Here is a 12,150-nt window from a genome sequence, read left to right as displayed (position 1 = left end):
TCACTATGGAGACAGGCAGGCTCAAATTCCACAATTAAGGATTTACTAGCGAGAGAGCATACAGCCATTGACTTCAGCTTTTTGCAGTCAGCCCCCATTCAGCGAGCCAGACGAGAGGTCAAACAGTTAAACATTAACAAGCAAAGCTGGCCTTTTCTTACTTTATTGTTCAGTCTACAGCAGATTGTCAGGCTGAGGCAACCAACTGACTTAACCAGCAGATTGCTCATAACAACAAGCGCTTGGTTAAAGATAATGGCCATATTGTCCTAATCCTTTTGGATAACACAGTCCTAAATTAAAGGCATTTCTATTCTATGCAGACAAACCTGAGCTAAAAATGATTTTAGTCCATCACAATCGACAAACAAGACATTGTAATTCTAGATATAATACGTGGATTAAAACACACTCTTGGCTTTCATCAAAACACACCCAGGTGGATCTAAATACAAAGCTTTAGCCAGCTGAGATGTGTCAAACTAATTGAAAGTAAGCGGTGCGCTATGGAAATGATCTAATTAATCAAAAGCGGTAAAATGTATGATAATCGCCTTAGCGCAAACAAAGCAGGGCGGAAGAGAGGATCTTCAGCCGGCTTAATAGGTCTGCCAGAGACAGGACACACAAACACATACCTAATGATGGCCTCATTGTCAATCCTCACGATGCAATATGGATCACTGCTTCCAGTTCTGCAATGGAAATCAGAGGGCATAAACACATTCACTGATGAAACTCGGAGAAGATGACAGTTACACGGTAAGGCATACCTACATAAAGACTTCATAAAACATTATTACTGTACCAAAACGCATACATAAGCAGTACTAATGCTTATGCCAACAACCGCATGTTGAAATTTCATAGCCTGTGTCAGTAATGTCACTTACAATGCGGACATAATATATTAAATGCTTATGTACTGATATGTTTGTTAGTAGTAATGAATGTAGAATGGCATCCTTATGTAGGTACCCTTCAAATAAAAAGTGTTGCCCAAATGTCCATAGACACTCAATGGTCTACCCGAGGCAGAGGTTACATATCATTTTATAAATGTTTAATTCTAACAAAAATAAAACATTGCGGATGGATGGATAAGCCTAATTGTACTGATGCTAAGCTCTACAACCACAAGGTGTGAGGAAATATTAAAACAAAGGATTGAGCCAGCATAGAAACATTTCACATGCTTTTTGTGTGTGTGTGTGTGTGTGTGTGTGTGTGTGTGTGTGTGTGTGTGTGTGTGTGTGTGTGTGTGTGTGTGCACGCGCGCTTGTGTGTTCACGTGCATTTCCTTTGGTGTGAGTCAAAGCCTACGGCGAAAGGGCACCAGATGCGTAAACAGCCTCTCTAGTCTAGCCTTTGCAGCTTCCCAGTTCAAAAGACCCATCCCGGGTACCGGCAGACATCACAACCGGTCCGGGTCTGCTGCTGGCCTTTAAAGCCTCAGGCTGCGTCCCAAATCAAATAAAAAAATCTAATCAAAGTTTATTGGTCACGTACACAGTTTAGCAGATGTTATAGTAGGTACAACAAAATGTTGTGTTACTAGATCCTAACAGTGTAGTAAAAAATGTCAAACTAAATCATTATTAAATAATTGAAGCAAGACATCAAAAGTTAGGACGAAGTCAAGAATCCAAATAAACACCATCAGTAATCTAAATGCAATCTATGTGAATATACAGCGCCTTCAGAAAGAATTCACACCCCTTGACTTTTTCCACAATTTTGTTGTGTTACAGCATGAATTTAAAATTGATTAAATTGGAGATTGTCTCATCAGCCCGCACACACAATGTCAAAGTGAAAATTGTTACGAATTACTAAAAAAAATTAAAAAGGTGACATTTCTTGAGTCAATAAGTATTCAACTACTTTGTTATGGGAAGCCTAACTAAGTTCAGGAGTAAAGAACTCCTGAACAGGAGTAAAGAACTCCTGAACAGGAGTAAAGAACTACAAGTCACATAATAAGTTGAATTGACTAAATGGACAATAAGTGTTTGACATGATTTTTTAATGACTACCTCACACATACAATTATCTTTAAGGTCCCTCAGTTGAGCATTGAATTTCAAACAGATTCAACCACAAAGACCAGGGAGGTTGTCCAATACCTCGCAAAGAAGGCCACCTATTGGTAGATTGGGGGTGCAGACGTTGAATATGCCTTTTAGCATGGTGAAGTTATTAATTACACCATCCAAAGTGTGTAACCATCAGTACACGCAATCACTACAAAGATACAGGCGTCCTTCTTAACTCATTTGCCAGAGAGGAACGAAACCGCTAAGAGATTTTACCATGAGGCCAATGGTGACTTTAAAACAGTTACAGAGTTAATGTCTGCGATAGGAGAAAACTGAGGAAGGATCAACAATATTGTAGTTACTCTAAAATACTAACCAAATGAAAGTGAGAAGGAAGCCTGCACAAAATATAAATATTTCAAAACATGCATCCTGTTTGAATTAAGGCACTAAAGTAAACCCGCAAAAAATGTGGCAAAGAAATTTACTTCAAGTCTGAATACAAAGCGTTATTTGGGGCAAATCCAAAACACATCACTGAGTACCACTCTTCATATTCTCAAGCATGGTGGTGGATACATCACGTTATGGGAATGCTTGTCATCGGCAAGGACTTGGGAGTTTTTTGGGGGGATAAAAGGAAACGGAATAGAGACAAGCACAGGCAAAATCCTAGAGGAAAACCTGTTTCAGTCTGATTTCCAATTAACACAGACACAAATTCACCTTTCAGCAGGACAATTACCTAAAACAAGGCCAAATATACACTGGAGTTGCTTACCAAGATGACATTGAATGTTCCCGAGTGGCCTAGTTACAGTTTTGACCTAAAAATCGTCTTGAAAATCTATGGCAAGACTTGCAAATGACTGTCTAGCAATGATCAACAACCAACTCGAAGAATAATGTGCAAATATTGTACAATCCATGTGTGCAAAGTGCTTAAGAGACTTGCCCAGAAAGACTCACAGCTGTAATCACTGCCAAATGTGACTCTAACATGTATTGGCTCAGGGGGTTGAATACTTATGTACAGTTGAAACTCAGGTTTGACAATTCCTGACATTTAATCCTAGTGAAAATTCCCTGTCTTAGGTCAGTTAGGATCAACACTTTATTTTAAGAATGTGAAATGTCAGAATAATAGTAGAAATCATTATTTCAGCATTTATTTATTTCATCACATTCCCAGTGGGTCAGAAGTTTACATAAACTCAATTAGTATTTGATAGCATTGCCTTTAAATTGTTTAACTTGGGCCAAATATTTTGGGTAGCCATCCATTTTGGGTAGCCATCAGGCTTCCCACAATAAGTTGGGTGAATTTTGGCTCATTCCTCCTGACAGAGCAGGTGTAACCAAGTCAGATTTGTAGGCTTCCTTGCTCGCACACGCTTTTTCAGTTCTGCCCACACATTTTCTATGTGACTGAGGTCAGGGCTTTGTGATGGCCACTCATACCTTGCCTTTGCTGTCCTTAAGCCATTTTGCCACAACGTTGGAAGTATGCTTGGGGTCATTACCCATTTGGAAGACCCATTTGCGACCAAGCATAAAAAAAATGGACTGCACAAAAAAAATAACTCAAACACTGAGCCATATTGTATGATATTCTAATATCAGTAATTTCCCTTCCAATCAGTGAAGGGAAATGAACAAGTACACATTGTTGGAGGAAGGAGAGATATCGCTCCTTCCTCCAATATTCTGGACATAGTCTTTGTTTCTCTGTGAGTCAGATCAGAGCCTTCTCATTTTGCCAAGGAAGGAACACTCAGTCAGTCTTCTAAGAGCCTATGTTATCTAAGGGGTCGTGGCTGGATAGAAAATGTGCAAGTCCCAAATATAGAGCACTCTGGTCAAAAGTAATGCACGGTATAGAAAATAGGGTGCCATTATGAAACAAAACCAGTGTGTGTATTTCTAATATGGTAGATGACCTGATTAAATATTTGGACTAGTACGCATGCCAAACAGTGTCAACAAGAGGCTGTAGAGCCAGGGTGGGCATCGTTTTAACTTTAAACTTTATTTAACCAGGTAGGCTAGTTGAGAACAAGTTCTCATTTACAACTGCGACCTGGCCAAGATAAAGCATAGCAGTGTGAACAGACAACAGAGTTACACATGGAGTAAACAATAAACAAGTCAATAACACTAGAAAAAAAGAAGAGTCTATATACATTGTGTGCAAAAGGCATGAGGAGGTAGGCGAATAATTACAAATTAGCAGATTAACACTGGAGTGATAAATGATCAGATGGTCATGTGCAGGTAGAGACTGGTGTGGAAAAGAGCAGAAAAGTAAATAAATAAAAATAGTATGGGGATGAGGTAGGTAAATTGGGTGGGCTATTTACAGATGGACTATGTACAGCTGCAGCAACCGGTTAGCTGCTCAGATAGCAGATGTTTAAAGTTGGTGAGGGAGATAAAAGTCTCCAACTTCAGCGATTTTTGCAATTCGTTCCAGTCACAGGCAGCAGAGAACTGGAAGGATAGGCGGCCAAATGAGGTGTTGGCTTTAGGGATGATCAGTGAGATACACCTGCTGGAGTGCGTGCTACGGGTGGGTGTTGCCATCGTGACCAGTGAACTGAGATAAGGCTAGCTAGATGCAAGCTAGCTGTGAAGAGCAGAAGTAGTGGTCCAGGGATTACGGCAGGAATCCGGTGTTGTTGTGGAGAGACAGTCCGATACTGGTAGACTAGCGATTATTATCCAGGGAAAAACAGGGCTGGTATCTGTGCAGAAGGTAAAAGCCGCTAGCAGTAGCTAACAATGACTAAATAGCTTGTATTTAATTAGCTGGTTAGCTTCTGGAGGTTCTTGAATGTGTTCTAAAATTGAAAATAATAGCGATTCCGTATCACATTGGGTGAGGCAGGTTACCGGAAGGTATTATCAAATTAAAAATCGAAAAGAGATTGAAAATAAATTGATATATACAAAAAATACAAAAGTACACGAGAGGACAAAACAAACACGTCTTAACTGCTACGCCATCTTGGTATCAAGAATGTTAGGTCGGATAACACTTTGGCCAAAATGGTGATGTGATATAAAAAGGTACTTCAAATTTCTACCAAGCCAGCCATATGACTGGAGGACAGGCTCCTTCTCTTAAGCTATACTGAACAAAAATATAAAAACGCAACATGTAAAGTGCTGGTCCCATGTTTCAAGAGCAGAAATAAGAGCTCAGAAAATGTCCATAAGCACAAAAAGCTTATTTCTCTCAAATGTTGTGCACAAATATGTTTACATCCCCGTTTGTGAGCATTTCTCCTTGCCAAGATATGCCACACCTGTCAGGTGGATGAGTTATCAGGAAGTTGATTAAACAGCATGATACTTACACAGGTGCACCTTGTGCTGGGGGCAATAAAAGTGCACTCTAAAATGTGCAGTTTTGTCACAACACAATGCCACAGATGTCTCAAGTTGAGGGAGCGTGCAATTAATATGCCGACAGCTGGAATGTTGCCAGAGAATTGAATGTTAATTTCTCTACCATAAGCCACCTCCAACATTGTTTTAGAGAATTTGGTAACCGTCCAACCGGCCTCACAACCGCAGTCCACACCAGCCATGGACCTCCACATCTGGCTTCTTCACCTGAGACCAGCCAACCGGACAGCTGATGAAACTGAGGAGTATTTCTAATCTCTAATAAAGCTCTTTTGTGGGGAAACTCATTCTGATTGGCTGGGCCTCCTCCCCAGTGGGTGTGCACATGCCCTCTCAGGCCCACCCATGGCTGTGCCCTTGCCCAGTCATTTTAAATCCATAGATTAGGTCCTTATTAATTTATTTAATTTGACTGATTTCTTTATATGAACTGCAATGCAGTAAAAAAATATTTTAAAACATTTACATACAAAAATGGAAAAGTAAAATATAAAAATAAAATCGCTGAAATTGTTGCATTTATATTTTTGTCCAACGTAGTTCAAGGTTTCTTCCTACTGAAGGAGTTTTTCCCCTTGCTATTGTCTCCTCTGTGTGCCATTTGGAAACATTAGTTTTGGCTTGCGGCCAAAAGTGTAACAAAACAATTGGACTCTCCTGCTCAGGTAAACAACGCTAATCAAATAAATTATTTTATTCTCCTGGTCTTGCCATTTTGTTTTGTGCCATTTGGCTCTTGTATCACACCATCCAAAGGAAAATGGTTTATCTAAGACACCGTGACAGAACAGTTTCTCACCTTGAACAAGAGACAATCGGCGCTAAGCGCCAACGAGGCGATATAGCCTAGTCAGGGTAGAGTTTACATAAAACATGTTTTAAAAGAGTAGATTGTTTAGTTGGGGGAATTTAATGATATGTCAGATGCAGGATTAGTGACTCGTAGTACGGCAATTAGCGGGCTGCGGCATCGTTGAGCGCTGAATACTGCTGCTGGTGATTTATTTCAGCACGCCTTCATCTCTCTGATGGAGCGAAGCAGTGTCGTCAAGCGAGACATTTTTGCTCAAACGCTTCCACTACGGCGCTCTCTCACCGCAGCTACTCCAGAGCGCATGCAAATGCAAACATTTGCGGGGAAACAGTTGTACAGTAATGTGTGTTAAACACAAAAAAGGTTATATCTACCCAAAATAACAATTTAATCAATATAATTAACTAGATAGCAATCCACGTGGTGGTTCCTGGGCTCTTTGTTTTATATAGTATGCAAATGTCATTATTTCACACCTTTGTCTATAAAAAAAATTCTGATTGAACAATTCAAAGGAAGCATGAGCTACATACAGTGATGGGGAAACTGGGGACTGTCGGAATCAGGTGTTACATTAAACATGGCTCTACTTTTGTCAGTTTAACCACGTAGGCAACGTTTAGTGTGAACCACCTGCAGTACTGTGATAGTCACTGGTGCTAAGGAAACGTTTGTTGGTTGTTGTTTTTTTTTATACCCATGAGCCAATTACAAATAGCTTCTTCCATTGTGAGGTTGACACTTGTGTATTTAGGGGATGTGTCGTGGGTAAATGTGGACAAGATAGTTGCTAACCATGGTCACACACAGAAGACATTAGTCACGTACACAAAAAGTGTGTATTGATAGGAAGAGGATCTGTGTGTTTTAGTGGCAGCCTGTTCCCCATGAGAAATAGATGGGGTTCAAAGTCATTTCATGTATCATTTGACAGACAAGCAGTGTAAATCCACTCCCCGTCTGTTTATGTAGAGTGAAGGAGTGAATATTCTCTACCTCAGTCTACTTTACTGTAGCAGCACTTAAAACCCATTGGAAAACATGCATGTCCAAAGAGAAATTCTGCCTGATCCCTCTGCCAAATATTGAAAAGTTGAATTAAAATTGGAATGACATTTCTCATGACACACTTAGTCTAATCAAATTGGGGCATTTGAGACACAGATCTTTAAGATGGTCAACCTGAATAACAACATGACTGTCTTAAAAAAGGAGTTGACCTCAAATCATGTGAAAAGGGTGCAAACAAGCAGTCAACACTTTACACAATGCCCAGCCAATGAATATGTCAATAAACACAGGACGTGGAGGCAGCTCTTGGTTTTCACTGTCCCACACGTCGGTATGTGACAGACCAGGGTTTGACTTTTTACCCGGATCTCCTGTAAACCACAAGACTGTTCGCCCTCTGAGTTAAAGCCTGGGCATTAGTTCAGGGAGCTAATGCAAGTCTCCAGGTCTCAGGGGAATGTTACTCATTCCACAAGTGTTGTTCACCAAACCACCCATGTACAGCACTGAGGTGTTAAAATGGAGTCAGTGTACATACTTGACACCACAGCTGTCTAAGCATTGGAGAGCTAATGCAAGTCTCCAATCCTCTGGGAAGGTGTTAACAATAAAGTTAATTTAGTGTACATACTAGACACAGCAGCTAGTGAACCGGTGCTTACCACCAGTGAAGAAAAGGACAGAATTAGCATATTAAAGTGTCATTCTGAAAGAATTCCGTTTGGCCAATTTCACAATTAATTAGTATGAAATACCAGTCTTTCCATCAACACAGCACCAGAAAGGTCACACTATAACAAAGCAAAAAATCTCCTGTGGAATACCTGGATAAATCATTCTCACATTCCTGCATCATGATACCAGTCTTTCCATCATAAGCCCTTTATCGTGGCTCTCAGTTCAGTTACATTACACGAGACATTGGACGAAGGTCTCTTTGTATGAGGGAGTTTTGTTAAGTGCCCCAACGCTAGGTCTGAACTTTAACACACATCACTTGAGGTACAGTTTTGGAAGCATAAGGACCTTATCTTTCATATCAGCGAGAATGTATTTTTTCTAAAAACAAAAAAAAGGTTCAAATTGATAATAGTGATGTACCGATGACATTTTTGGCCAATACCGATATCCAATATTTTCCTTGCAAAAAAACAAACACGATACCAATAATTAACATTTTAGCGTCCTTTTAAGCATTCTAGTACAGTTAAATAGTTAACGCACACATGGACGCAGCGGTCTAAGGCACTGCATCTCCGTGCAAGAGGCGACACTAAAGTCCCTGGTTCGAATCCAGGCTGTATCACACATCCAGCCATGATTGGAGTCCCATAGGGCGGCGCACAATTGGTCCAGCGCTGTCCAGGTTTGGCCGTCATTGTAATAAGAATTTGTTGTCAACTGACTTGGCTAGTTAAATAAAGTTCACAAACACCAAAAAGTTATTTTGCTGTGCTGTTTCGTTGTTCATTGGTTCCGTCATTTCATTCTCAACCAGGATTGCTATGGAATGCCGTTTGGGTCCTTCCGTGTAAAAAAATATACAAATAACACTATTTGACGTGTCAAATAAGCTTGTTGACCAATCAGGACCTGAATATGACTGCACGTCACATAATAATTTAACACGTTCATACATTTTTTACCTAGTTATTACACATTGATTACACTATCACTCGTATTTCATATGTTACATATGTTCATATGCTGGTAAAGTTGTCTCGAGCAGCTGCAGTGCTGGTCATTAAAAAAAGCTAGCTAACTCATGGATGCAAACAATGTTCTTCCTCAAAAACATAGAACGACAATCTGTTTCAGTAGCTATAGTTAGCTAGCTAAATACAGTGGGGCAAAAAAGTATTTAGTCATCCACCAATTGTGCAAGTTCTCCCACTTAAAAAGATGAGAGGCCTGTAATTTTCATCATAGGTACACTTCAACTATGACAGACAAAATAAGAAAACAAAATCCAGAAAATCACATTGTAGGATTTTTAATGAATTTATTTGCAAATTATGGTGGAAAATAAGCAATGAATTCCATTATCTTGGCTTTAAATCGATTTCGCCTGAGTTGTCTCGCTGAAATTCTCTTACACTTTCAGATGACTGCTCGATCCACACAGCAGACATTGTGGGCTAGGTTAGGAATGCGGTGTTGCCAGTGTAGCGCAAAATTTTACGTGGCGTCATATAAGTATGCACATCAGCTTTGACATCGGTTTTGCACATCGGCGTTAAACTAGACAGATATCGGGCTGATACCGATGTTGGCATTTTAAGCTAATATTGTCCGATTCCAATATGTTCACCGATATTATGCATCCCTAATTGATACACACATTTATAGGGTTAGTGTTCCCACACGGCCATATCTCCATGTTACTGCGCGTTTACGTAAAATAGACGGAAGACAGGGTCGACTACCTGTGCTAATTAGCTATCTGCGTCTCATAACAACGGTGTGTAAACGTAAGACGGGCGCCACAAACGTGTTGTCAAAAAAAATACTGTCGGCTGTAAGTGTTTTAAAACAGTGACTGTATATTTTGTATTTTTTTAATTATTTCTCTGATGTGATAAAGTAGAGGGATTCATGTTTCTAGAATCATACCGCATTTGATAATCGATTCAAGTTTAGATTATTTGGCTGTTTCGGCTTCCAAAGACAATTTACCTTTAAAGAGAACATGTAAGGAAGGTCCTAGGACTATAAGGAGCAACGTTAGGCTCCTTTAGTCCATTATTGGGTTAGAACACAACCATGTTTCTGTCCCAAATGGCACTATTCTCTATGTAGTGCACCACTTTTTTACTAGAGCTCGAATTCAAAAGTAGTGCACTACATAGGGAATAGGGTACCATTTGGAACAGGCCCTATTGGAGTATAAATGACAGTTGGGAGGATTTTCAGAGGCGGCAAGAATGTTTAGAATACTTGCAATGGAAAAGCAGAGTTGATATCAAATCCCAACAATGCAGAGAGAAAAAGTAAATAGAGAAATAATAGAAAAGTAAAACATGTAATAATAAATACATAATGAGTAATGATAACTTGGCTATATATATATATATATATATATATATATAAAAGAGTAAAGGAAGATGTGGAGCGAAGTATTGTAAATCAGGGGAGTACAGAGCAACAGCTTCGTTTGCCAATTAGCAGTGAGCTGAGTGGGAGATGCTTCTGTTTTTTAAATTGTCCAATGCACTGTTAATCTATGTTTAGTTCAGCTTCAGAGTCTGCTTGTTTCTATCCAATGCATGGAATTCTGTAAAAAGGTAAGAGATGTGGAGAGTGATGAGAGATGATACACTACACTATTGGACTCTGCAGAAGTGGAAACACGTTCTCTGCAGTGATGAACCACACTTCACCATCTCGCAGTCAGATGGACAAATCTGGGTTTGGGGGATGCCAGGAGAAAGCTACCTGCCCGAATGCATAGTGCCAACTGTAAAGTTTGGTGGAGGAGGAACAATGATCTGGGGCTGTTTTTCATGAGTCGGGCTAGGCCCCTTAGTTTCAGTGAAGGGAAATCTTTACACTACAGCATACAATGACATTCTAGACGATTCTGTACTTACAACTTTGTGGCAACAGTTTGGGGAAGGCCCTTTCCTGTTTCAATCCCATCTAACACCTTTGGAATGAATTGGAACACCGACTGCAAGCCAGGCCTAATCGCCCAACATCAGTGGCCAACCTCACTAATGCTCTTGAAGCTGAATGGAAGGAAGTCCCTGCAGCAATGTTCCAACATCTAGTGGAAAGCCTCCCCAGAAGAGTGGACGCTGTCATAGCAGCAAAGGGGGGACCAACTCCATATTATTGCCCATTATCTATATAATTTATTTTTCTAAGACTGGCTTTCCTTTGAAGTCATGTAATCATGGTAGAGTAGGCTCTGTTTGATGTGATTGTTGATTGACATACCGCATAGTTCATATTCATTATCTAGGGATGTTTACTTTGATGTGTTTTGTATTATAATCATATATTTACAAAATCAATGATATGTGTTTGAGGAAATAACTACACAATGAACCCATTTGCCAATAATGAAAATATACCAGCGTTTTTTTTACAGCATCAAAAGGTTGGTTCAGTCTATCATTGAAATACACTAAAGTAGTTGATTCAATTCACATTTAAAATATCAAATACAGATGAGGAGCAAAAGCCTATCAATTAAGTCCTATCCTAAGCAAATTGACAAGCAAAGTCTGGTAAATCGGTGAACAAAAAACGAAGAGTAAAACATGTACAGTAACAGTACTTACATGTCCTTAATTGGCAAATTTTTCCCCTCCACAATTCTGATAAATAAAGTGTTTCGTTTTGCCATTTCTCCAAGTCCCAGCGTCCAAACGGTGATGACTCCGCTGTGATATTACGCGCAGATTGTTCCTCCTCAAAAACAGCTGTCAAACAGAATTTTGGGGTTTCGCGCCTGACAGCAGTATATTAAACACACAGACAAACGTCGTCAATATTATTTTTGCCACGTATCATATATCTGTCTGCAACTCGGCGGTTTGTATATATCAACGTACTTGTGACCCACTCGCTCGTTGTTGGAAAGAGAGCGATTGTGAGTATTTGATAGTAGACTACGGTCTTCTTCGTTGGAGTTGTACGGAAAGACTACATCCAACGTTATTTATGCCGCCACCTACTGTGCGGGATGAAAATTAAAGAAGCCGAAAGACAGTTATGTGGCTAAATATACAGTAGTAGCCGTAACCCTGAGCTGGATACAACATCCTGTATAGCATCCAGCTCAGAGTTACATCCAATACAGAGTTGCATCCAGCAACTGGCACAGTTAACTTATGGATTGGACCCTTTTTTCCCCCATTTTCGCCTAAA

General features: G+C 39.9%; 1 protein-coding gene across 3 annotated transcripts in view; it reads right to left on the bottom strand.

Moving 5' to 3' along the window:
• Nucleotides 1-11,930, bottom strand: part of rasa4 (RAS p21 protein activator 4) — a 70,075-nt gene extending 58,145 nt beyond the window's left edge. For 2 of the 3 annotated variants that reach the window (XM_021617632.2, XM_021617633.2), the window contains exons 1-2: nucleotides 11,562-11,929; nucleotides 639-695 (exon numbers count right to left, since the gene is read on the bottom strand). In XM_021617632.2, coding sequence (XP_021473307.1) covers nucleotides 639-695; nucleotides 11,562-11,626 — 122 coding nt within the window. In that variant the 5' untranslated portion in view covers nucleotides 11,627-11,929. Of the gene's footprint in view, nucleotides 1-638; nucleotides 696-11,561 lie in introns of all 3 variants that reach the window. The other variant, XM_036989822.1, reaches the window with a different exon arrangement.
• Between the last annotated feature and the right edge of the window lie 220 nt (nucleotides 11,931-12,150).

This window comes from Oncorhynchus mykiss, chromosome 10 (assembly GCF_013265735.2).
Source record: "Oncorhynchus mykiss isolate Arlee chromosome 10, USDA_OmykA_1.1, whole genome shotgun sequence".
Classification (NCBI taxonomy): Eukaryota; Metazoa; Chordata; class Actinopteri; order Salmoniformes; family Salmonidae; genus Oncorhynchus; species Oncorhynchus mykiss.
This window is presented reverse-complemented; position numbering and strand designations above follow the sequence as displayed.